General features: G+C 41.1%; 1 protein-coding gene across 4 annotated transcripts in view; it reads left to right on the top strand.

Moving 5' to 3' along the window:
• The window catches only part of SULF1 (sulfatase 1), a 224,025-nt gene that overhangs the window by 123,211 nt on the left and 73,412 nt on the right, over nucleotides 1-27,402 (top strand). For all 4 annotated transcript variants that reach the window (XM_049853529.1, XM_049853531.1, XM_049853530.1 and 1 more), the window contains 3 exons: nucleotides 9,259-9,331; nucleotides 9,630-9,861; nucleotides 22,066-22,305. In XM_049853529.1, coding sequence (XP_049709486.1) covers nucleotides 9,690-9,861; nucleotides 22,066-22,305 — 412 coding nt within the window. In that variant the 5' untranslated portion in view covers nucleotides 9,259-9,331; nucleotides 9,630-9,689. The remainder of the gene's footprint in view (nucleotides 1-9,258; nucleotides 9,332-9,629; nucleotides 9,862-22,065; nucleotides 22,306-27,402) is intronic.

The following is a 27,402-nucleotide window of genomic DNA, read 5'->3' as shown; positions in this document are numbered from 1 at the left end:
CTCTTCCAGTCAGTTGGCGAGGTAGCTGTCTTCCAAATTTCTTGGCATAGACAAGTGAGCGTTTCCAGTGCTGCATCCATTTGCTGAAACATCTCAGTTGGTTTTCTGTGAATTCCTGAAGCCTTGTTTTTCACCAATGCCTTCAGTGCAGCTTGAACCTCTTCCTTCAGTACCATTGGTTCCTGATCATATGCTACCTCCCGAAATGGTTGAACATCGACTAATTCTTATTGGTACAGTGACTCTGTGTATTCCTTTCATCTTCTCTTGATATATTTTTGCAACTCGAGGCTTGAATTTTTTCTTCAGTTCTTTCAGCTTGAGGTATGCCGACCATGTTCTTCCCTTTTGGTTTTCTAACTCCATCTCTTTGCACATTTCATTATAATACTTTGTCTTCCTGAGTCGCCCTTTGAAATCTTCTCTTTAGCTCTTTTACGTCTTCATTTCTTCCATTCACTTTAGCTACTTTACATTCAAGAGCAAGTTTTGTAGTCTCTTCTGACATCTATTTTGGTCTTTTATTTCTCTTATGTCTTTTTAATGAGCTTTTGCTTTCTTCATATATTCACTTGATGTCATCCCACAGCTCGTCTAGTCTTCAGTCATTAGTGTTCAGTATATCAAATCTATTCTTGAGATGCTCTCTAAATTCAGGTGGGATATTTGTACTTTGGCTTTCGTGGATTTTTTAAAATTTTTGTCAACTACAACTTGAACTTGCATATGAGCAACTGAGGTCTGTTCCGCTATTGGCCCCTGGTCTTGTTCTGACTTATGATATTGACCTTCTCCATTGTTTCTTTCCACAGATGTAGTTAATTTGATTCCTGTGTATTCTATTCTGCAAGATCCAAGTGTATAGTCACAGTTTATGTTGTTGACAAAAGATATTTTTAGTGAATAGGTCATTGGTCTTACAAAATTCTATCATGTGATCTCCCCTGTCATTTCTATCAACAAGGCCATATTTTCCAAGTACTGATCCTTCTTTGTTTCCAGCGTTCACATTTCAATCACCAGTAATCATCAGTGCACCTTGATTGTATGTTATTCAATTTCAGACTACAGAAGTTGGTAAAAATCTTCAGTTTCTTCACCTTCGGCATTAGTGGTTGGTGTATAAATTTGAATAATAGTCGTAATCACTGTTCTTCCAGTAGGCATATGGATATTATCCTATGACTGATGGCGTTGTACTTCAGGATGGATCTTGAAATGTTCTTTTTGACAATGAATATGACACCACTCCTCTTCAATTTCATTCCTAGTGTAGCAGACCATATGATTGTCTGATTCAAAATGGCCAGTATCAGTCCATTTCAGCTCACAAATGCCTAGGATATTGATTTTAAAGTGCTCCATTTTATTTTTGATGGACTTCCAGGTTTCCTAGATTCATTCCTATATCCCATGTTCTGATTATTAATGGATGTTTGCAGCTGTTTCTTCTCATTTGGAGTCTTGCCACATCAGCAAATGAAGATCCGGAAAGCTTTACTCTGTTCATCTCATTAAGATCGACTCCACTCTGAGGAGGCAGCACTTCTCCAGTCATATTTTGAGTGCCTACCAACCCGAGGGGCTCAGATATTGTTCCACTGCTATTCATAAGGTTTTCACTGGTCAGTTTTTTTTCTTTTTTTCAGAAGTAGACCACCAGGTGTTTCTTCCTAGCCTGTCTTAGTCTGGAAGCTCTGCCGAAACCTCTCCGCCATGGATTTCCGTGCTGGCAATATTTGACATACCCGTGGCATAGCTTCCGGCATCACAGTAACATGCCAGCTAGCACAGTACGACAAATTGACAGATGAGTGGTGGAGGCACACTTAATGAACTTTATTGGAATAAACCATATTCTTTAAGACTAGATCAGATGACTGAGACCAACGTTGGTTCTTTATAGCAACATTTCTGTTTTAACCAAAACTGTTTTAACTGAAATTCCCAATGCCGTTTTACTTCGAAATCCACTAGTCTGTTCGTTCTTGTTCTCTTGGATCTCACCGCCACCTTCGAACCATTATCATACCCTTTAGACGCTTTGTAGCATCTGCTTCAGGGATGTCCTTCTGGTTGTTTTCATAAGATTTAGATCAGTCTATTTCTTTTGTTTGCTAATTTCTATTCTAAAGAAGCTGGACAAATCATAGTCTTTGACATTTTGGTTTCTCAAAAATGCCCCTGGTAAACTCTAACTTTTTATGTGGTGTTAGTTCCTACCTTTATGAGTTTCGATGTCAAAAGTACATTTCTTGTTATAGTTTTCTCACTTCATGCTTATCGTTCTTAAGTCCTATCTATTCTCTTCGTCCATGAGCAGACAGAGGGAAGCTCTAGAAAACGTTTCAATTTACTTATTTCTATTTTTATAATACAGCAGATCATTGAAAGTCCAATATAGACATAAATAAAGTGTAAAATAAAATCTGTCTCTTTCCTTCACCATACTCCAGAGAACCAATGCCAACAATTTTGTGAAGAGATTACTTCTCAAGTTTCCTTGCAATTTCAGGGTTCATAATAGTGGGGATAAAAAAAAAAAAAGCATAAATACACATATAGAAAGGGAAGAAAGACAAACACTGTTGAAGAAGGATCTTGTCATTTAGCCAGGTATATTCAGAAAGGTACTACTGGTCAGAGATATACACTTCTCAGCTCTCATTAGTTGGTGGAACAGGATTTATTATTAAAGGGGAATAAAAATATTTCTGTACCAGAAGGAGACTGTTACCGGTGTGGGGTTGTAATAAATTAGATTGAGAAACAGGCTTCTGGGGATTAACAGCAGATGAGCTTTGCCAGCTATGGGGTTGTTAAAAGAAGAAATTAGCTCCTTCATGGTTTCACATATACTTTCAAGAGGAAGATAGCACACCTTGAAGCCTTCCTCTGGAGAAAAGAAATGAAATATGGGAAACTTGAAGACCAAAATTAAGGGGCAAGGGCTATGTAAGGCGACTCTAAGTAATGTGAGTATGTAGATTGCGGGCAGGAGAGGGGCAGCATGTAGATACCAGCTCCTTGCTAGTATAATCCTGTTTTATTTCTGATGCTAAGATAAGTGTGTTCTGGCTAAATCCAACCTCAAGTGCGGGCCGTCCTCAACTTATGACATATTCAGGTTACGATGAATTGCATTTACAACTGTCCATTTTTTTTTTTTTTTGACATTTTATCATTTGTAATATGTACTGCATACAATGTTGCAGCCTGTAATTTGCTGATGTTATCATTCTCATGACAACCCCTAAATACAAATAAAGATTAGATTTATAAAGATACTGATAATAAAAGCCAATAAGAATGAAAATTAAAAGAAAAAAAAGTATTCGACTTACGTCAGAACCATCTTACAATGAGTTGTCAGAATGGGACCCTGTCTTAAGTGGGGGACGACCCATAATTCCATGCTGCTGGCTTAATCTCTTCTACTGGTTTGTTTGGATATGGGGTCCCTTTTTGACTCTGGCCTACCCTGGATAGTGCAAATGGTTAACACACTCAGCTATTAACTGAAAGGTTGGAAATTCAAGTCCACCCAGAGACACACCTCAGAAGAAAGGCCTGGCAATCTACTTCTAAAAAAATCAACCCTTGAAAACTGTGGAGCACAGTTCCACTCTGACACAAATGGGATTGCTGTGAGTCAGGGTCAGTTTGTCGGCAGCTGGTAGTTATGGAGTGGCATTGCTTTGTGCTAGAAACAGTCCTTCTGCCCCATTCTTGAGAGTTTCATTGCTGTGGTGAGCGGGTGGTTCTGATCCTGCCCTCCCATACTTTAAATGTGTGAGCATTTTTTTTGTCAAGTTCTATGTTATCCTCAGGTTAAAAAACACAGAACGTCATCACTCATCAACAAGTCCTGTGAGATACCAGACATTAGAACTGAGGACATTTTCAAGACCTTAATGAAAATAAGTGAACTAGGAGCTTATGAATAGGGCTAGATCTAAAAGCCTAGCTGAGATCTGGGCTTAACTATAGAATCAGGCATAACAAAGGCCAGGAATTCTCAAACCCTTTCGGCTGAGTATCCCTTTATATTATAAAAACTTCCTGAAGACCTCAAGAGCTTTAATGTATGTAATTTACAGCTATTGGTGCTTAGAAATTAAAACTGAAAAAAATTTAAGTGTTTATTAATTCTTTTCAAAATAACAAGAATAAACCCATTATATGGTAACTTAATTGGCATATTTTATGAAAAAATAAGTATATCTTCCAAACCAAAAAACTACTGGTCAGTAAAATGGCAATGTTTTGCATTTTTGCAAACCTCTGGAATGTTTGGCTGAAAAAAAGAGAACCAGCTTTTTATACCTGCATTCAATCTGTTGAAATAAATTTTTTGGTTGAAGTATAGAAATAAAACTCAGCCTCACATAAGTGAGTAGTTGGAAAAGGAGAAGTATTTTAGCTCTTTGAGATAATTGTAGACAGTTCTGTCTGATACTACACCAAAACTTGACAAGCAGTACTTTGTTAAAGGTTGATTTTAGTAAGGAATCTGAAACTGTATCAGTGAATTTTTCATACTCTGTTACGTTACAATCCAATGGTCATCTTGCACTTTGAATGGATTTTTTTTTTTTTCCGATGTTTGATTTTTGGAACGTTATGCGTGGCCATTTGGGGAAGGGTAGTTCACTGAATTATGCAGATACTCCAAATGTCAACACCGTTCGATTGACAGTATCGGAGAATAGCGTTTGTTAATATTACCACAGATTCCTCAGAAAAGATTTTATGTCTTGGGAAGCTGCCAAGCTTATAGGACCAGATATAATTTTTCCAAAATTCTGATTTTATACTGGAAGCTAGAATTTTATCATTGGCAACAAATACAAGAAATACTGTCTCTTGTTTTCCTCCAAATGACAGGCTCATTTCACTCATTTTGAGAAAATATCTGCCAGATATCCAAGTCCACATTATCCTGTCAAGTAAAAAATGGTGCTCCGTGGGGAAGAAATAAAAGTGGCTAGCTCAGCTGGCAAAACGGTCACACAAGTGCCTTTCCTCAGGACAATGTCACCCTTCACTTTGCAGCAGTGGTGCTCTATGTGCATCTCCTTGCTTATAAAACAGAAAAAAAAAAAAAAAAAAAGATGTCCATTCGAGGGCCAAGATTTAATAAAATGAATAATTTTACTGCTTCATCTTAAGTGAAACTGGCTTTTTTTTTTTCCACTGCACGTGGTGCCCCCTTCATTCGTACCATGACAAAAGCAGTTGTATCATCAATGCAAATGTTAACAAAGTGAAAAAAACAAGTAATGTCTTAGGATTCTTATCAAAATAGTCTTGACCTGTGGATCCCCCCAAAAGGATTTCAGGGTGCCCCAGATTACACTTTGCAAATCACTGTCATGAAGAAACAGGGCACTTTCAATGTATTGTCACCATCCCCTTTACCTCAGTAATAAGTGCCCAGCTGAGGAAGGTTTGGTCAAGACAGATCCCTCTCAAACCTGTGCAGTGATGAGGTCTTTGATTTCGTTTCAGGCATTGCTAGACAAGTTTATGTGAAGTACCATGTTTTTAGAAGATAACGTGCACCTTCTGTGTTTGTGTGCCAACCGCACCTTCCCCCTGCAAAGTAGTTTTGTAAGCACTATAATGCCAATTTTTTTTTACATGTTGATGTAAAAAAAATTAGCACAGCGCACTTATAAAACTACCTGGGGGCTGGGGTACAGTTGGCAAGCAAACGAAGACGTGTTATTTTTGTAAAAATACAGGTAGGTTTCTGTGCAATTGACATGAAGACTTCTATGTCATTTTTTTCTGTTATAAGTGACTTGAAACTTTTAAGGCCACATTCATACTTTGACCTGACTGCCCTACACAAAAGCCTGAAAACTTTAACACCAGTTGACCATAACTACAATGGGTGTTTCCATTATATAGCTTGGAAAAAAGGCCACTTGTATTCTGGTACAACGCCGTTCTTCAAGCTCACTTTCCATGTGTGAGAAAAACCTCTTTTTACATTTCTCACATTTTCTACTATTTCTCAAGACAAATTGTCTCTAAGGACACTTGTCGTCTACCACAAAGTATCCAATTCACATCTTGTGCTGGTCTCCTCTGCATTTTTTCTGTCAGGAGTTGAAAACCAGGCAGTGAGAAGATGACAGGTTCTAAAAAAGTCATTTTTGAATAAAGAATTGTCTGTGTGAATTTTTCTAGAGTGGTGTGTTTTGTGTGTGTTTTAGTGAGGAGAGATGGGATCAAAGATGGGAATCTCCTGCTGGCCAGACCTGTCTGAAAGTTCAATTATCTTTACCACTCACTTTCAATACTTATACATATGAATGCCCTGAATGAATAATAAACTAAAAAAACCCAAAACCAAACCCATCGCCATAGATTCGATTCCAGCTCATAGCATCCCTATAGGACAGAGTAGAACTGCCCCATACGGTTTCCAAGGAGTGGCTGGTGGATTTGAACTGCTGACCTTTTGATTAGCAGCCGAGATCTTAACCACTAAGCCACCAGGGCTCTGAATAATAACTTACGGCAGAAAAATAATGTAGATCTCTTCTACACCTTTAAACCCTCTCATGCCTGGTGGTACGTACAGGGACTATGAACTTTTTCAGCCTCTGGGGTTTGTTGGGAAGCTGCTGTGTTACTGACAGTGGGTGCTGCCACAGGGCAGGGCCTTTATGACTGTTTGAAACCAAAGAAATGGGTATGTGCCACAAGTTAGTTTTTACAGGTATGAGGTGTCTAAATTTTTGGTAGGAAAAATAGAAATTTTGAAAGATTTTTATTGGTTACACATATGTACCAATAGCCCTCAGTGGGCGCTCTGGGGAAGAATTGGTGGTACTTCATATGTACCTCTAAATACTTAGGGTAGGCTTGTGGGAGAGGGCAAGAAAAAAAAATCCATAGTACCTACCAAAAATTCAGACACACTCAATGATTCAGCATGCTTCCATTAGTGAAAACACATGGTATCAACAAAAAATTCAAAGCAGAAAATAAGTGGGTCACCAAAGGGTTAACTCACCAGAAGGGAAGGTCCCTTAATCAGAAAAAAACCACAGTACCCTTATCTCTCTTTTCTTTGTCAGGAAATGATTTTCGACTAGTTTAGACAAGGTAACAAAACAGTAAAGCTAATTTTCTTTTTCCTAAAGGAAGTAAAGCAAGTAGGATAAAGCAAAGAATAGCTAGTAATGTTGGGTGGGCTCCAGGTAATGTTATCTAAGCCTTAATTGTCAGGAATTTTCAGTTTCGTGCATGGCTGCTGATTTAAACTCCAAGTGCCACCGTTTACTCAATGCAGTGAGGCTGATTGCATTTTTCTGGTCACTTCTGTCTGCACAGGGTTGATTTCTAGTATAGTGGGTGCAAGAATTCCCTGCTCTCTTTTTTCATACACCCTTGCAGGCTTTGAGAGGTAAGTGAAGTTTCGCTGCTTAAAGGACCAAGCCTCTAAGAAATGTCTGTATTTCACTATTTAGCCCCAGGCTTGCGCTCTTTGTGGGAGAAAGCCACTCTCCCTCATCTTATTTCTTTAGTCTTCCTTTCCTTTCGTGCTTGTATCAGGTTTCTCATGATTTAAAACAAATGCACAGAAACCAAACAGTCGGTGCAGTATAACTGCAGGCTTTCAGTGTTCAGCACGCCCAGCCATCACTGAACTAACCCGGCGTTATTAAAAACAACCCCGAATCTTACCTATTGACTTTCCAGGAGCCACGGGGTCAGTCCGAGCTGCCTTGTTCAGCAGATAATGCAGTCAGGGTTGCCGTGCTACCAACGGTGGAGTTTCGTTTAAAAACCTATTTCTTGGGGGTTTCTTCTCTCTCGCTCGCTTTTCTACATACACAAAGTAATTACAGGCTGCAGAGTGAAAAGCGTTAGAACTGTTTATAAAACGCTCATAAACTTTAAAATAATAGGGGTGTGTGTATGTGTGTTTGTGTAAGACAAAATAATGTGTATGGCGGGGTACACCGTGTACAATCTTTGTTCTTCCTTGGGCCCATGTCACCCCCCAGAATTGAGGTCATGGACATGTGCAATGGAGGGCGGCCCTTTCCTGCAGCTATGCAGTGCTTACACTTAATTAGTTACCTTTTTTATCCGATGCCAGTTTGTTGTTGCACATCAAAATACAAATCCTCAGGTGTGTGGGGCCAGAGGGGCCAAAGACACAGGCTCCTACCTAATTAATTTTAGGACTGCCTAAATTCCCAGATGCACGTGCCCTCGTGCACCTAAAAGAAAGATTTGTTTATTTTAATGAGCCCTATGCTGTCTTTCAGAAGTCTAGGAGAAAAGCTTTTCCGCAAGTTACTGTTCTCAAGGAAGAGGGGCATTTTTCCAAGCCTTTCAAAAGTCTCCTGTGAAGCTTTGCAGATTTTTGCAGCGCTTCCCTGTGGATTTTATTTATTTTCTTTTATTTTTAATGTGGAAGTGTAGCCGCTCACCTCCAGTCTCCCAGCCAATCAATCACTTTGCTTTGCAGGTTTAGATCCGCTGCGGCAAAGCAAAACCTCGGTGCTGGCGGTGCTGGCGGCGGCGCACGGGGCTTGACAATAGGGAGGCTGGTGACTGACAGCCGAGGAGGGCTCTGTCCGCTCAGGCGCCGGCGCGCAGCCCGGCAGGCCAGGAGCACGGAAGGTGCGGGCTGGACCCAGGGACCGGCTTGCCGGGAGGAGGCGCCCCTTCCCCCGATGATTGATGGGGGACAGTTAGGAGCTTTTCCAAGGCTGGGAAAGGTGGTCCTCCCGTCACTTACTATGAAGTCTTTGTCAGCAGAAAGGACTCTCCTGGGTCGTGAGTGGCAATGCAGATGACAAATGACAGCTTTGGTTTCATTCAGCTTGATAAGTACTAAATATGGAGCGCAGGTGAGTTGACGCTCCGCCAAAACGCTTCCTGGCTCTCGTGGCTCCCCAGATGCGAACACTCCTCTCCAGTGCACTGGGGTCCATAGGCACCAATGGCCCTTTCTAATCCATCATTAGTTTTGATGGGGTGTTTAAAGTGCAGTTTGCATTCTGAGCCCTGATGATAACCTTAACATCCTTTTATGGAAGTGTTTATGAAATGAAGATATCGAGAAATGTTGCTTCATTTTGCTTCTTCCTTAGCGTAAGGAAGAAGAAGAAAAACATGTATATGTATATATGTAATATGTTATTTCAAGGGACTACTTCAAATAAAAAAAATCTGTTTCAAAAACCTTTACTGATATTTCCTTTGTATTTTTTCTCCTCCTTCCAGGACCCCACCTGCAGATGTTCTGAACACCTCTGAGTGCAGAAACTGAGTATTCAACCAGGATACCTAATTCAAGGTATTAGCTCTTGTCAGAAAGCTCTTACATACAAGTTCCACTTTGGAAAATATATTTTGGCAATGAATTAAAATAGGAGAAGTTGGGATGAGAAAAAAGGAAGAAAGTGAATTTACAAAATAATCAAGGGCATAAAAAACTCCCCAACACTTGGGAGGGTTTCCTTCTTCTGACTCATGTGCAGCCCTTTTTCTGCCAGTTTATATGTCAGTTTGGACTGACCTGTAGCACTTTTTCTGCACCCTGTTTTGGTGTTTGGATTTCATTTGAGTCTCTCGCTTTCTCTCTGCCTGCCCAGACCTTCAGAAACAGGAGCCTGTGACGTCTTGTCAGTTTTGTGACATTTGGACTAACTACAATGAAGTATTCTTGCTGTGCCCTGGTTTTGGCTGTGCTGGGTACAGAATTGCTGGGGAGCCTGTGTTTGACTGTCAGATCCCCAAGGTTCCGAGGACGGATACAACAGGAACGAAAGAACATTCGACCCAACATTATCCTGGTGCTCACTGACGACCAGGATGTGGAGCTGGGTGAGACATGAATTCTTCACTTGTTAATTCCTTTTGTTCCAATGACTGTGTCCCAGCCTTACAGGTAATAGGCGATGCATTTTTTGTTTTTTGCACTTAGTACCTTGGCCAACCACGTAGTTTATAAAATAAACGTATACTGATTACAGGGCATTTTTGCTAGGGTTTCAACATTACATTTGGGCTCTTAAGATTTTAAACAGTCTGGGGAGGGGCTTAGGAGAATAGGAGGGTACAGAAGAGAGTAAATATGAAATTCTAGAAGCCAAGGATTTGGTCACTACCTTGGAAACTCTTGATCAGGAGATTGTAAAAATATTTGGACAAAATTGTTTCAAAGAGTATGAGATTATGAGTGTGTTTCTATGCAATATGCATGAAAAAACTTGTAGTGGGTATTATCATTAGAATGGATTATTTATTCACAGCTTCTTCTAGTAATTGCACGCTAATTGAAAATTACGGTGTCTTACAAACCTTTTGATACTAACTTACCTACTGCCACCTCAGTTTGATGTTTTTCTGAAGAATTAGCTCACCAGGGTTAATTTTAGGGCACTTGGAGTCAGTGCAGAATCCGGTGGGTGGGAATAACGCCTGTATCATTTGATTGGATTTCTCATCTTCCGACCTTCTTTAACGGCCAGCCCTAGGGCCTTATCCATAAGCCTGGAGTCAAGGTCTTATAAGGGGTTTTCTCCAGCAGAACAGATAAAAAGCTTGCTCTTACATGTTTTCACCACTACTCCTCATTTCCGTTCCTGGTCTCAAATCCCTAGGCTCTCAGGCATCACCCTGCTAGGCTTCTCTGTCATTGAACTTGACCGTCAGTAACATGTTTAGACTCAATGCTAGCAGAATGCCTTGGGCCTCTTACCCAGCTCTTCTGTCTATGGTTCTTAAGAATAAAACCCTCCGTGCTGGGACTTGATCTGCATCAAGGGAATTTAGATGTCCAGTGGGAAACCAAATCGTGGAATCTCAACAAAGATAACTCCTTGGGTCCAGCTGGAAACAAATGCTCTAAAAGCCACCAGGGGTGATTATTATTGAAGTTGACTTGCAGAGTCTGCTGTCTCTCACTTCACTTTTTAAACAAAAGTATTGATTTTCAGGTGACATGCCAAAATGAAAGGTCCTTCGGGTATGACTTTATTATGTATGCAGCTGGTAGTTGAAAGGAAAATGAAGAAAACACATTTGAATTCACCTCCCCTAACGTCTGTCACATCCATCCCTTTTGCTATAGCAGGAACCTTTAGATCCTTCCCACCTCCCCAGGTTTACCCTGACTGGTGATCACCTGCCCAACCCCTCCCCTCCCGTCTTGTTACCAGAGTTGTATTTCAAGTATCTGACCAGGATACTCCTGTTTAAAGCCCTTCCATGGATTCCCTTTGCTGAGAGGATTAAGCCCCATCTCCTCTGCAGGCAAATGAAGTCTGAACCCTGTGGCCCCTGCCTTTCCCCCACACCACCCTGTGCTTCATGGAAGACACCCATTCCTGAAGGTGTCAAACACTTCACCCCCATCACCCTGTTTCATACCCTTGCACACCTCATTCCCTATCCTTTCCCCCCTTTTCCTCCTGGAGAAGCCCTGTCCTTCATGCCCACTGCAGATGTCTCCCATGAGGGTTGTTCCCTCCTCTCCACCAGCATCAGTGGAACTTTCCTTGCACACCTCCAAACCCTGCACCTGTCACCAGGATCACCTGTATTTACGCGCGCGCACCTGTCACCAGGATCACCTGTATTTACGCGCGCACTTTCAAGGCTGTCTCTTCCACTTGACTGAGAGCAACTAGAAGGCAGGACAGTGTTTCGTTTATGTTGCAATCTCCAGTGCCCAGGACTGTGCTAAGAATATAAAAACCAAACTGGTTGCCACTGAGTCAATTCCAACTCAGAGTGACCCTATAGGACAGAGTAGAACTGCTCCATAGAGTTTCCAAGGGGCAGCTGGTGGATTCAAACTGCTGACCTTTTGGTTCGCAGCCGTAACACTTAACCACTATGCCCCCAGGGTTTCTGCTAAGGATATAGTAGGTGCTACATAAACTTCAGACGAACCCACAGGTGTCTGAAAAAGCTAACACAACGAAATGAGTATGGGAATCTGTCATGGTCTGCCTCTTCAGTATAGATCATTTGTCTCTAAAAAAGCACTTTGACTGATAAATTTATTTTTTTTTAACAATGCAAAACTTTACCCTTGTTCCTGTAGTTAGTTTCCTCATTTAGTAAATAGTTGTGAAGCAATTGCTAAATACTAGCTTTCTTTTAGGAATCTGTGGGTGGGGCAAACAGTTAAGTGCTGGACTACTAAATGAAAGATTGGAGGTTTGAATCCCCCCAGAGGCACCTCAGAAGAAAGGCCTGGCAATCTGCTTCTGAAAGGGCGCAACCTTGTAAACTATGTGGAGCACAGTTCTACTCTGACACACATGGGTCACCATGAGTCAGAATTGGCTCAGCAACAACTGGGAACTTCTATTCAAGATGCCTGGATGTAACAGTGAAGGGTTGTAGACTAGGTTCAGTAATTCAGGCATTCCCAACATACTTGCCTTACCTGCTTCCTTGATTTTTTAGTCAAATACCATGCTAAGCATTAGCTCATTTAATCTTCACGATAACTCTCTGAAGCGGTTACTGTTACTCTCCTCACTTTATGCATGGGAAAACGAGGCCTAGAGAGGCTGTGTAGCTTGTGGTGAGCTAGCATATGGTGAGACTGGGACCTTTTTAGGGTCAGTTCTCCACAGCGACACTTTCAACCATCACCCTTTCCATGAATCAGCCTATCAACAAACATTTATTGAGCCCTTCCTTAAAAAAACCTGTAAATGCATAGTAATGTTCCAGGTTCTGAGAGAGAACAGAAGCTTAAGATAGGTTCCATCCACCTGGTCTCTATTACCTAGTTGACGAAACAAGATGACAGTGATCCAATGGAAAAACCAGAACGGAAATAATAAGAATGTTCACTCATGATAAAGAATGTAACCAATGACACTGCAGAACTTGTGTAGAGGTTGTTGAATGGGAACCTAAACTGCTGTGTAAACCTTCACCAAAAACACAATAAAATATTATTAAAAAAAAAAAAAAGTGACAGTGAACCACAGTGAAGCATGGATAAAAATTCAGAGAAGACCTCTTTTCTCAACAGAAAACTCAGGTAGTAGGTATGACTTCATAGAGACTGCAGCCCATCCTTTAATAATGATGTTCTCTTATCCTTGAACCTCACTGCTCTAGACTGGGTTTTGTTTTCTATTTAAACGTAATTATGTTTGCCAAGTGCTTGAGTAAGTCTTTGCCTGTGCAATACTTTTAAGTATTTGCACCTGTGATACTGCAGGCAATTTTGGCTACTGTGCCTCCGAAAAGATATAACAGACTTAGAAAAGGCTTAGAAAGGCAATTACAAGTATTGTAATAGAATACTTTTCCTATTGGAAAAGAATAAAACAATTCTACCTCTTTGTCTAGGGAGACAAAGGCTGAGATAGGCTATAACCAAAGTTTATGAAATCAAGCTGGGGAGGAAAGGATTTGTTCAGGAGGAACAGGGACCGCTCCCTCGACTTTGTCTGAGGTCAAATAAAATAAACTAATACTTTGTGAAGTAATGCACATAAGGGATTCATTAATAAAAGTGCTAGAACCTTGCGTATGTATAACACTTTATCTTTTTCTAAAGAACTGTCATCCACATTATTGGACTTTATTGTCATCCCAGCCTACTTGGGTGGGTAGGACAGAGATCATTACCCAGGAGGAAGGTTAATCTGTGGAAAGATGAAATGACTCCTGACTTCTGGATTTGCTTTTTCCCCAACTTAAGATGTTGTTTTAGAAAATAGTTCAGGTTTTTAGAATGAGCTAATGAATGGAGTATTTACACATTTTCCAAGCTAGCAAAATGCGCGTGCAAATGATCAACCCTGAAGTGTAGGATAATGTTTACCTCTGGGGATAAAGTGGTACAGGGAGCATCACTTACCCAGATTTTATTATAAAATAAAAAAATATGTCTGAAGCAATTACGATCAAATGTTAAGTTTGATAAAGCAGGTGAGCTGTTTATTATATTATTCCCTACACTTGAAATATTTTATCGATAAAAAAAGAAGAAATCACAAAAGGGCAAATACTGTGTAATTCCACTTATAGGAAATATCTAGAATAGGCAATTGTCTATTAGTGGTTACCAGGCATGGAAGGAGGAGGACAGAGGGAGTCATTGTTTGGGGGGCACTGAAGAAACCCTGGTGATGTAGCGCCTAAGAGCTACGACTGCTAACCGAAAGGTCAGCAATTTGAATCCGCCATCCTTGGAAGCCCTGTGGGGCAATTTCTACTCTGTCCTGTAGGGTTTCTATGAGTTGGAGTCGACTCAATGGCAATGGGTTTGTTTTTGCTTTCCTTTTTTTGAACTTCTGTTAAGGTCAACGGAAAAATTTCGAAACAGGTAGCAGTGATCATTACACAACATGATGAAAATAATTCATGTCGCTGAATTGTACATGTAAAAAATGTTGAAATGGCAATTTCATATAGTTATACTTGACAAAATAAAAAAAATACAAACTTACATTCATAAATAGAAAGACTCCCCTAACTTGCAGAGGGTACAGCTGTAGAGATTAGGCTCTAAATCTCTCCCAAAGAGTCCCTTGGTGCCACTCTGAGAAACAAAATGTTGAGCCGATTGGACCATTGATCTGACTCAATATGGCATTTCATATATTCCTAGGGATTTGGATTGATGCTAACATCTTGGTAACGCTGGCCTGATGTTGCTTTTAGATCATAAGATGAATTAAGGAGCCATGCATAGATGGAGATACTTTGCTGCTTTAAAGCAGAGGTCACAAATGGTGTCTACAGCCCAGAGCTAGCCCACAGATAGGTTTCACTAGACTAGCACACTCCTTAAAATTCAGCCAAAATGTTACAATCAGGTGATTTCGAGTAAAAACAAAAAATCCAGATTCTGACTTTTCTTGAACATTCAGAACTAGGACTTGCATTCCCAGGAAGCAGTTGTCAGTTAGATGCTTGAAGGTGGCGTGGGGGCGGGGGGCGGAAGGGAGGGTGTCGAAGCTGCTCCCTGTAGGTGGGGCCTGGGTCCCCAGGTCACCACAGTACCCACCCCCTCCCTTGTCCGTGACCCTTAGGCCAAGTAGCAATTGTCGTTTGTCATCATGCCCACACTGTTGGTATTCTTAGAGTTGGGAAATAGTTCTATAAACTCACATCTCTATCAAATGTGAAAAATGAAAAAATACAACGGCGGGTGATTTTTCTTACGGCTAGGTGGCTTCACTTATGTATCTTACCTGTCTGTCCCTACCAAAAAAAAAAAAAACCTGTTGCCGGCGAGTCAATTCCAACTCATAGCAACCCTATAGGACAGAGTAGAACTGCCCCATAGGGTTTCCAAGGAGTACCTGGTGGATTCGAACTGCCAACCTTTTGGTTAGCAGCCACAGCACTTAACCACTACACCACCAGGGTTACCTCTATCCCTACAGGTATTTCAATTTCCATTCCCCTGAGTAACTAGTCTCAGCTTTTAATGGTCTTTTGCTCATTGGGGAAAAAAATAATGAGTCTTAGGGAACTGGAAACATTCCAGGCAGATTTATTATCTGCTTCTTGTTCCCTTCTTCCCCAACTTCTTTTTCCCCTTTGCTTTTAGCTAAAAACATCTGTTTTTTTCCTACCAATTCCATAGTTTGGGTTTAAAAAAAAAAGTTTACTGTTTTATCATTTTTTTTTTTTTTTTTTTTGCATGCTTTCAGAAGTAACACATTCAATTGTTTAAAAAAGCCATTTTTTCCTATGGCACTTTTTTTTTTTTTTCTTTTTCAGTAATGCTTATTTTATTTTATTTTTTTATGTCTTTTTTTTTATTAACTTTTATTGAGCTTCAAGTGAACGTTTACAAATCAAGTCAGTCTCTCACATATAAGTTTATATACATCTTACTCCATACTCCCACTTGCTCTCCCCCTAATGAGTCAGCCATTCCAGTCTCTCCTTTCGTGACAATTTTGCCAGCTTCCAACTCTCTCTATCCTCCCATCCCCCCTCCAGACAAGAGCTGCCAACACACTCTCAAGTGTCCACCTGATATAATTAGCTCACTCTTCTTCAGCATCTCTCTCCTACCCACTGTCCAGTCCCTTTCATGTCTGATGAGTTGTCTTCGGAAATGGTTCCTGTCCTGTGCCAACAGAAGGTTTGGGGACCATGCCTGCCGGGATTCCTCTAGTCACAGTCAGACCATTAAGTATGGTATTTAAAAAAGCCATTTTTAAGATGGGAAATACCACCTTCTACTGTTCTATAACTCTGTTGGCATGAGAAAATAGAATATACTTAAGACAGAATATATGTATGTGTGTGTATATATATATGGCATTAACCTTATCATGAGACAAAGACATTTACAAACAATCCTGCACAATTAATAAGAGTTGTGTTTGGTGATTCAAATGGTTAACATGCTCAGCTGCTACCCAGTTTGAATCCACCCAGAGGTGCCTCAGAAGAAAGGCCTGGCAATCTGCTTTGGAAAAAGCAGCCATTGAAAACCCTCTGTGTCATCGTGAGTCTGAGTGGATGGGACAGCAACTGTTTTTTTTTTTTTTTGTAGTTTTTTGGTTGTTATTATCACTCATCAAACAATGGGTCACTGCAATCCCTGTAAATGTGGTGCCCCTTTAGGAAGCCAAGCATACGTGAATCCCACGCATCTACGACTGGTGTAAGTGATGCAGATGACAATAATTTGTTATTGAAGTTCGCATTTTGTGAATTTTTCAAGACATGATAAACAGGGAAAATTTAAGGTTTCATAGCATGGAAGAATCAAATCCTAAGATATTTGAATCAGGAATGGTAAAGATTTGTTATAAAAGTTAATGTATCAATCAAGTAATTCAAGCTCTCTTTGTGATTTTGGTAAAGTCGTTCGGATTAATGGGACATTTTCCCCATCCAGACCTTTTTCATAGAGACGATTTGGAAAGAAATTAGTTGGCACGTGTAGAATGATTTCGATTTCTTGCCACGGTCTTGCCCAGCGCCGATAGCCCATCACATACTCCGCCCAAAGCACTGTTCCCAGATCCTTGATTTTTAACTCTGCAGAAACTGCAAACCTGGCAGATCTTGCAGGATTTTCAAGTACTGCCATTTCTCCCACTCCCGGTAACCGCTGACCCGAACACTACACAGCATCCTGGTCCGCGGCTGATTGCTTTTACAGCATCTCCATCCCTGCAGGAGCAATGGCAAACTCCCCAATCCCAACCCGAAATTCTGGCAGTGGGACAGCTCTTCTTAGCAGTACTGGGCCTCAGCTGTGGCCTGGACCGTCCCTCTCCTCAAGCTGGCCGAGTCGGCAGTGCCCTTGTGTCAGTGACACCAACCTCATTACAGCCAGCTTCGTGGCAGCCCCAGCCAGTCTTCCACCTGGTAGCACAGTTTAGAACAATAATGCAGCCAGCCTTCTTGCTGCGAGGGTGGGGAGATGGTGTGGGGAAAGAGGAGGAGGATTAATAACTGATATTTTTAATCATAAGTCAACATCATCACTTTAAATCTTAAAACATAGAAAAAAGTAATTTACCTCTCTGCTCTTATCTCCACTTTTGGAAGTCACATGTAGATTACACAGAGAGAAAGGTGGAAAAGGCAGGAGAAAATGAAACCTGGTGGGGTTGAGGAAAGCACAAAGGAAAATCACAGGTCCCTTTACATAGCTCCTTGAATGAAGCACTTTAATGACATCATGCCATTTGTTCCTCCACAAATAAGCTATTCTTACTGTCCCCATTTCACAGTTGAGAAATGCAAATCAAGAGAGTTAAATGGCCTGCCCAAGCTAAGCAGTGGCAAAATCCAGATTTTTCCACCTGCGTTCAGGGCTCTCTCTATTTTCTTCTTATCCTCCCACCTTGTGAGTCTTGTTTTGATTTTTCAGTGTGAAACTTCGTATCATTTCTACGACATCATGTTCTATTAACTAGCACAATTTGCATTTTAGGCATCAAAAGTCTAAAAGGCAGAGAAGCAAGAAATTTCTGCTTAAAATATAATTAAGCTCTTCCAACTATAACCAAAACCAAACCAAACTCATTGCCGTCGAGTCGATTCCGACTCATAACGACCCTAAAGGACAGGGTAGAACTGCCCCACAGGGTCTCTAAGGAGCAGCTGGTGGCTTCCAACTGCCAGTCTTTTGGTTAACAGCTCTTAACCACTTCACCACCAGGCCTCCCTTCCAGCTATAGAAGAGAATATTATCCCATCCACTGTTCTCAACAACCTTAATGACGCATTCTGAGTTTGTTTTTTTTTTTTTTTTTGCAGAATAGTTTTTGGTAGTTTCCCAATGAGAAATCGATAGTTCAGTCACAGTGGCAATGGATACAGTGCGATTAACCTGCATCACTCATTGTATAGCCATAAAGAACAAGACAGTGGCCCATGCTTGCCACACCGGCACACACTACCTCAGCAGAATGGAAAGGGGTGATTCCTATGCCCCATGGTCTGCATCCACCCAGAGAATCCACCAGACCAGAGGCAGTGTTTAATGCTGCAGTCACAGCTACTAAAGACAAGCAGATCTGCAGTCCACTCATCCCTGGCCCAGGCCTGAGCTACTGAGATCTTTTCAGCCCTTAGGAAGGCAGAACAGGCATTAGTGTCTGTCAGTAACTCCCCAAAGAGGCCAGATGAAGCAGAAGTTTAGAGAGCATGAAGTGAGACATACCCTGACAGGGAACAGATCCCATTTCTGTTTCCCAGTCTTGAAAGCATCAATGTCACAATCAGTACTCAGCATGTTGTGGCTGTTAGCTGTCGTTGAGTCAGCCCCCCTGCTCATGGTGACTCCTTGCACAAGGGAACTAAACGCTGTCCAGTCCCGCGCTGTCTCCGTGATCAGTTGCCCACTAGAACATTGCAATCGTAGAGTTTTCGTTAGTTCATCTTCCGAAGTAGATCACCAGGCCTTTTCTCCTAGGCCGTCTTAATCTGGAAGCTCCTCTGAACCTGTTCAGCATCATAGCAATCAAGACCCCAGTGATAGGTGGGTGGTGGCTGCACATGAAGTATGTCGGCTGGGCATCAGACCTGGGTCTCCCATGTGGAAGGTGAGAATTCTACCGTTGAATCTCCAGTGTCCCTAGTACTCAGCATGTTGTTGTTTTTAGGTGGTGTCGGTTTCGACTCAAAGCAACCCCACGTGACAGAGCAGAACTGCCCCAAAGCGCATTCTAGACTAGTGGGTAAGCTCTTGGCTGCTAACCAAACGGTCGGCGGTTGGAACCCATGAGTCGCTCCGTGGAAGAAAGATGTGGCAGTCTGCTTCTGTAAAGATTACACCTTTGGAAACCCTATGGGGCAGTTCTACGCTGTCTTACAGGGGTGCTATGAGTTCGAATCAACTCCACAGAAATGGTTTTTGTTTGGTTTTAATCTTTGTGGGAGCAGATCACCAGGTCTTTCTTCCACAGAGCTACTGGGTGGGTTTGAACTGCCAGCCTTTTGGTTAGCAGTCAAGTGCTTAACATTACGCCCCCAGGGCTCCTTGTATTTAGTATATACAGAGTTTAAAAAGCATGAGTCTTCCGTGTGGAAGGTGAAAGTTCTGCCACTAAACCATCATTGCCCCCAAAGAGACTGATAAGCAATGAAAATCAGATGAAATGAAAATCACAATGGTGTTTGCTGAGTTTTGCCAAAATTCAGGGTATTACAATAAGTAACCATTGCAGGTATCTAAAGAGGAGAGGGAAATAAATGAATTGACATCTTCGGCAACTACCTCTGGCTCTCTTTCCACACCCATGTCTCTGTTCGTCTCTTTTATCTCCAGGACGATCGGCCGACGCTAATATAAAACACAACATTTCTGAAATGGATGGACCTCTTTGATCTGTATATAGCATATCCCTTATTAGTTACTTCTTTACTGTCAGTGAAACAATTATTTCTCCAGTTTTCCTCCCATGCTAGGAGCTTTCGGGTATTAACTTCAGCCTTTTAATGCTTTACAGTGTTGAGGAAATCTGCCTCTTAGAGTTGCTCTATTCAAAGGCACAGTCCTGTTCGGGGGCCAGTCTCCTCCTGGCTAGATGGCTTCAGCAACCTCTGGTTTATACCCTTGATAAACCAGCCTTTCTCCGTCCTCTGCCCACATAGCAATGCCGCTCAAACACGTTTTTCTTATCTCATGCCTTTGACAAAGAACCTACTCTGACATCATTTGATCTATTCTAAGATCTCTGCCTGGCCTCCAACCTCTCTGCTGACTCCGCCTCCCACATTTCACCAACAAAATTCTTCATATTCTTCTTCATTCCAGGGAATCAGTGTGCAGTTCCCATCATTCCACTTACTTCGTTGTGTATACCACCCCCGCCAACGCCCCTGACTGTGCACTCACCCATCCTACAGGTTTTTTTTCCCTCCCTTCTTTCCATCTACTACCCTCTGTTTCAGAACACTTATTAAACATTCACTCCAAGTCCCATCTGTACTCAAATGCACTTATTACTGCTGTATTTGCATTCTCAGGTGTGTGTTACTTTCCAAATATCCCCAAGGGATTTTGGTATGTAGGTACTTTACTACTGAAGACCAAAACCAAGCCTAACCAGTTGCTGTGGAGACAATTCCGACTCACGGCGATCACGTGTGTGTCAGAGTAGAAGTGTGCTTCATGGATTTTTCAGAGGCTGATTTTTTGGAAGTAGATCACCAGACCTTTCTCTCAGGGCGCTTCTGGTTGGATTCGAACCTTCAACCTTTTGGTGAACAGCTAAGCACTACCCAAAGACTCCACTGAAGACCAAAGGCAGAGAATTTTCCATTTCTTTTGTTACTGTTACAGCTTGGGGGATCAGCCAGAGAGTGGAGCTTGATACAATGTCCAGCATGAAGTGGACACTCACTACATGCTATTCCTGTATTACAAAAGAAGTTGCTTGATCCCCTGAAGACAACCAGAGGAGAAAATGCATCTTTTAGGGTTGCTATGAGTTGGAATCGACTCGACAGCAACAAGTTTTTTTATTTTTTGTTTGTTTTTTTTTAAATGAGACAGACTCAGTTAGAAAACCTTCCTCCTGAACTTGCATGCTTCACGTGAATAGTAAAAGCTGCTGTATGAAAACTCAGGAATGTTGCTAACTGTGAGTGCTTGGACTGTTACATGCTTCTTCTCTGCTCCAAATGTTTGCCTGGTTTGCATTATGATTTTCTTCCTTGCTGAAAAACTGCAAAGACTTTCCCCCTTTCTCTGGAAGGAGTGGGACCTGTTGGAAATCTGAGGTTCCAGGATTCAAATGCAGTGATCTTGGCTGTAATGCTCTGTAGTGCGCTTCTTAACAAGTCCTGAAAAGACTATTGAATTCTGGCCTCTGCTTTTCTGCAATCTTTGGATGGGATTCAGCTGCAGTGTTTGACTGGCTAGAGTAATTGAAATTTTTTTTTTTTTCTTCCTTAGCAATCTTATGTTACCGTTTCAGCCTTACAATTAAAATGAAATGTTTTATTACTATGCAGATACTTTTGATAGAATCATAACTCTTTCACAAGAAAACAACATATCTTTAAAAATCACAAGTAAACAGGTCGAAATATAAACTGGTGGTATTGTCCTGATAGAAAAATGGGCAGGCATTTGGTGGCCTAGCTAGAGGTTACCAAGTGACATTGAAGATCAATTCTTTTATTAAATACCGACATTTTGGAGGGACTGTCGCATAATAGAGAAAATAATTTTTTTCTCTTCTCTCCTGGGTTGGGAGATTTTGTTGCTCTATGCAACAGGCAGTTGTTCTCTGGTAATCTTCAAAGGGCTGCTGGCCTTTGAATGTGCTCAGTATCAGAAGTTCTTGCTTTAATTATCAGATTAGCCTTCATTTTTTTTTCTTTGTGATTAAGGAGGCAAGAAGCTGCAATGTGCTTATTATTTTGCAAAATACTTGGGATGGTAGAATCCCAAATGTTTAATTTTGTTCTGGAAATGAGAGCTGATCAAATTATAGATTCCTTCAAGCCAAGGAGGGGCATTAATAAATCAGGGGAACAGAGGCACTGAGTGACATGATATAAATGGGTGTTTGTGTGCTGCACTTTGCTCAACAACGCTGCAATTGTGCCTTTCAGGGTCCCTGCAAGTCATGAACAAAACGAGAAAGATTATGGAGCATGGGGGGGCCACCTTCATCAACGCGTTTGTGACCACGCCCATGTGCTGCCCGTCGCGATCCTCCATGCTCACCGGGAAGTACGTGCACAACCACAATGTCTACACCAACAATGAGAACTGTTCCTCTCCATCCTGGCAGGCAATGCACGAGCCTCGAACTTTTGCTGTGTATCTTAACAACACTGGCTACAGAACAGGTAAAGGATGGTATTTCTAGACCACGAGCCTCTGCTAATGCCTCTTAAAAAAAAAAAAAAAAAAAATGCCTCTTACACATGGGAAAATGCCCTGTGGGATGAACTATATGAAGTTCCAAAAAGTCCCTAGATGGGAGTCATTTAGTCTTTTGTGTTCTCAGTTAGCATCCTCCTTTTCTTCACTTTTTTACTCTGAAGAATGTACCAATGAGAAATCCCTTAGAGGAGGTTCAGAATGATCCTTGGTGGACGCACTGTGAGAGTGGTGTATCCACCAGAACAGCCTGTGGTTGGAGCTTTCCTGAAGAACTTTCAACAAGAGACTTTTCATCCCATTTGCTTGCCTACCTTACCCCTCCCTACCCCCAAATCTCAAGGGATCATGGCACAACCTGAGGCTTACTCCATTGCTGTTGATCGATTCTGACTCAGAGCGACCCTATAGGACAGAGTAGAACTGCCCCATAGGTTTTCCAAGGAGCAGCTGGTGGATTCGAACTGCTGACCTTTTGGTGAGCAGCCAAGCTCTTAACCACTGTGCCACCAGAGCTCCATGTTGCCCCCAAGCCTTTATTTTCCCAGCATTTAGATGTTGTTCTTGGGTTTTCTGAGTGTTCCTTCGTGGAAAAGAGGATGCTGATAGAGGGGCTGCAGTACAAGAATGGCGTTTTTCAGAACCACCTAGATTTATTTGTAAGAATTAAGGATGCCATCTTTAAAGCTTGTTGGGAGTAATTTTCAGGTTTGCAGATTGTCTGTTGCGAAGGTTTTAAAGTAAAGGATTTCAGATAAATATATTCCCTTAAATCTTTCTCTTTGAAAAATGAAACTAGTCTTTCCCCTAGACTCAGTAGATGTGTTGCCATTGGCTTCTTTGCAGCACGACCTGTGGGCACTTGTTTTATGGATGAACGTACTGATTGAGAATATGATAGCATTGTAGTTCACGGGCATTTCAAGATCTCTTCTCACGGAGGAAGGTCCTCCCAAGAATCTCAAAAGTGCTTGCCTATGTTTAGGAAAAAAAACTGGGTTACACAGAAGGCCTTATTCTGAATGTGTTTGCTCACATTAGTGATTTAAATTTATAACGCCTTCCACTGGAGGATGATAAAGCAATTTGCAAATCCATCAAACATCCCTGTAGGGTTCATAAATGGCACATGTGCTTTGCTGTGTTTAGAAGCGAGGTGAGGATTTCAAATATTCTGTGACCAACTCAGAAGCAGAATCAAAAATCATTTCCCTAATGCCTGCTTCTTGATTTTTACCACTGAATTGGGTTTTGCTCATGGGAAGGTTTGTATGAAATTGATGCCTTTCAACTCCCAGGCTCCCTGTAACTTATTCTGTAGTAATGGACATAGAACGCGAAGGGTTGGGAATCTTACCATATCCAGAGTGACATGCAGTGTATCCATCACAAGAAATAGAAGTGTGGGCGTGACCGAGAACCCTGCGAGGACTTAGAGCACTCAACTAGGGATGGCTAATTTGTTTCAGGGCTAAGTCAGGAAGGGAAAAGGAAGAGAATCAGCTTCTGTTGTTTACCTACTCTGTGCCGGCACTTTGCCTAAAATATCTCAAGTGATTCTTATAGCAACCTTGAAAGAAAGATAGGATTAGTCCCATGTGACTAATGAAGAAGAGGGCAGCGGTGGTGCAGTGGTAGAACACTCACCTTCCGTGCGGGAGACTCAGATTCCATGTCAAGCAATGCCCCTCACGTGCAGCCACCACCCACTGTCAGTGGACACTTGTGTCTTGTTGTGATGCTGAACAGATTTTGTTGAAGCTTCCAGACGAAGATGAACTGGAAGAAAGGCCTGGTAATCTACATTCAAAAATCCGCCAATGAAAGCACTGTGGATCACAGTGGTCAGATCCGTAATCAGGCCTGGGGATGGCACAAGGTTAGGCAGTATTTCGTTCCATTGTTCATGAAAGGGTTGCCATGAGTTGGAGCGCAATTCGATTTGACAGCAACTAACACCACCACCAGTGAGGAAACCAAGATTATGAAAGGTTAATTGTTTAAGGGCACAAGCTAGTCAATGATGGGCTGAACTCCAAAGCCTTTCCCCTTTCTGTTGTCTAATTTCTTTAAATAGGTGTCTCTTTTGCCTCATTGTAGAGACACATAAAATATAATAGGATACAGAACAAGAGCCAAACTAGTTGAAGTCAACGGAAATGTTGGTATACAAGCTGCGTGCCATTGACTTGTAGAGGAATGCCGCACATTTGGAACTAAGCTTCTGGATGGCAAAAAGCAAACATGGAAATACCATCCATTACAGAATTCACCAGGTCACCAAGATAAAACAAATGAGTTGCTTTGTAAGAAGCATAATATTCTCTCATTTTATTTATACTAAACTGTGTTGACCCTACAAGGGATTACAAGAATGTGAATAACATTTGCAGGTAATTTAGTTCAACTCCCTTATTTTCAGATGAGCAAACATAGACCGCAAGATTAAAATGACTTGCTGAAGTGACTGATCTGATGTAATAATGGGAACAGCAGGGACTAGAACTTGGTCTTCGGGGCTCTTTCCAGTAGTGCGCTGCCCTAACCTCAAGGTCACGTCTAGGATGAGACCGCGTGCACACCATAGGCTTTCTGATGAGACCACCTGTCCTTTTGTACAGCCCAACGGGACTACTTCAGTCAGTTGTCTTCTCCAGAGAGAGTAGACTGGATCCTGGCAAATAGGTCTGACTCTGCAGCTGATCTTCCCAGGGGTTTAGACACTTAGGTAATAATGGAACTTACAGTGAGCCGTTCTCCAAAGTCAAAGGAATTCTTTAAGGGAAACAAGGACTTTTCCAAATACTTAGGCAGTTAGGGATAGAGAAGGATGCTATGCACTCAGGAAAATAAAAGTTAAGGCACCTATTAGTGAATCAGAAAGATTGTGAAATGGACGACAAAAACGGCAGTGATAGAGAGCTATGTAATTTAAATTTCTCTCTGATGAGGAAACATTGAAAGCCCCTAGACAACTGGGAAGTAAAGACGACTTTGTGACAGTAATTATTGATCGAACCTTAAACAGAGGACATTTGAAAATACGCAAATGAGCACATCAGGATGACAGGGTCTTAGAAAACAAGAGAATTGGTAACTAGGTACTGAATGAGCAGTAATTATTTATGAGACACTAAACTAACGGGAAAAAAGCCAGTGTGTAAAAATGTTACTGTTTTCATAATGTCGAGTGTATCATTTGAAACATTTAGCTGAGAACCCAAGAAAAATAATGACGGAAACTAAAATACGTGTTATATATAAATATCCATCCAGAGACAATCACAAAATAGCAAGTTTTATAAGGAACAACTCAGAGAAGAGAAATTACCACAGAGGCTTATTTGGGGAGGTGTCCAGAATACATGGATTTAAATGAATCGAATTGATCCAACATTATATTTACTATTGTGTGACATGATTTTTCTTTTTCCGAACAGAGGCGTAATTTCGGACTGGCTGTAACCTAAATTTTTCTAGCTTTACTCATGGAAAATATGACCGTACAACAGCTTAAACATTCAAGAAGAAGAAAATACAGTAACATGCCTATTGGATTTTAGGTTCTGGCAAGAGAAGTGGGGGGAATATTGGCATCATCTATCACAAAAATGACGATCCTGCTTAAATATGCTACTCAACAACAATTTTTAGTTTAAATTTCTTGCGTGGGTACAGAGCTTAATATAAAACCTAGCGTAAAGTTTAAAGTAAAAATAATGATCTGTGTTTGAGAGGCAGCATGAAGGCTTAGGGAGAGCCCGGAATGAAGAAGAAGAAGAGCTGGAGCCCCGTCCTAGCTCCTAGCTCATGCCCCTAACTTGCTTTAATAACTTGGACAGACCAGTTTTCAAACTTACCGAATGGACAGCTTGGACTAGAATGATTCCCAAATTTACTTTCCAGTCCAAAATTATAATTCTTTTACAACCACAATACTTACTGTATTGATTCATTTTAAAATTGAAGTGTTCAGATTATAACCCTAACTCACGATACTTAAAACCACACACGAGTTAAATTTTAGCCATACTCATCCTGCGTCATATCACTGGAGCGGAAGGAGCAATGTGTAAACAGAGATCTGCGGTAAATCTTTCGCAAAGAACCCTTTTGTAACAAATACATTTAAACAAGTCGATCGATTTTCTAATTTTATGTCCTCTGATGTCGCAAAATTTATTTCTGTTACTTATAGCAAGCCATATTTGTTTATTCCCCAATATGGAATTTTTTTTTAATGTAGAGTTTATATAAAGTAAGATAAACTAATGTCCTTGTTTTTATGAATAAGATTATAGACCTTTGATAAGTACTTAAACATGGGACATAGCTTACATTTGTTGAACCACAGTATGCTTAGAACTGCAGTAGACATTAGGATATGAAGAAATACAGAGTGCGATCCCTATCTCACTAGACTTACAATCTAATTGGGGAAACCAGATTCACGTATACAAGCTGACGTAAGGGTAAAGCGTAATTCTAATGTGGTTCAAAATTATGTATATGTTTATAGATACTACCAGTGAAGCTTGTCACCCCAAATCTATCAATTACATGGAGTAGGAGCTTGATTAATATATCATTTGTTATATTAAATAAGATTTGACTTCTCTACAGCATCAGAAATCTTTTGTACACTTACTGTTGCTGACTTACAAATAAATTCCTTTGATTCAAATAGCTCAAGGAAAATTTTCTAAATATTACGTAGCAGATAGTCCTGGGCAGTGTAGCACGGCCTAAGTCAACAAAAATTATAATCGGGTCTTTCTAATCTTTCTTCCTGTCTCCTAACTCCCCGCCCTGCCCCCAGACCTTCTGAAGCAGCTGTAAAGGGAAGTGTTAACGGTATTCCAAAGGAAAGATATGGAAGGACAGATAAATGGCATACTCATGATATATTCAGATAGTACCAAGTTGAGTTTAACTGCCAATGCCAAAGGACAGAAAAACTTCAGACCATCGGTAAACTATCCATAGACATACTGACAACATGGGCAAGAAAATAGAATTCACCTTAGAGAGGGAGGAAGAGATTTAATACATCTGGACGAAAA

Source organism: Elephas maximus, chromosome 15, assembly GCF_024166365.1.
Source record: "Elephas maximus indicus isolate mEleMax1 chromosome 15, mEleMax1 primary haplotype, whole genome shotgun sequence".
Taxonomy (NCBI): Eukaryota; Metazoa; Chordata; class Mammalia; order Proboscidea; family Elephantidae; genus Elephas; species Elephas maximus.
Note: the sequence above shows the minus strand (reverse complement) of the source record. Positions and strands in the feature narration are given on the sequence as shown.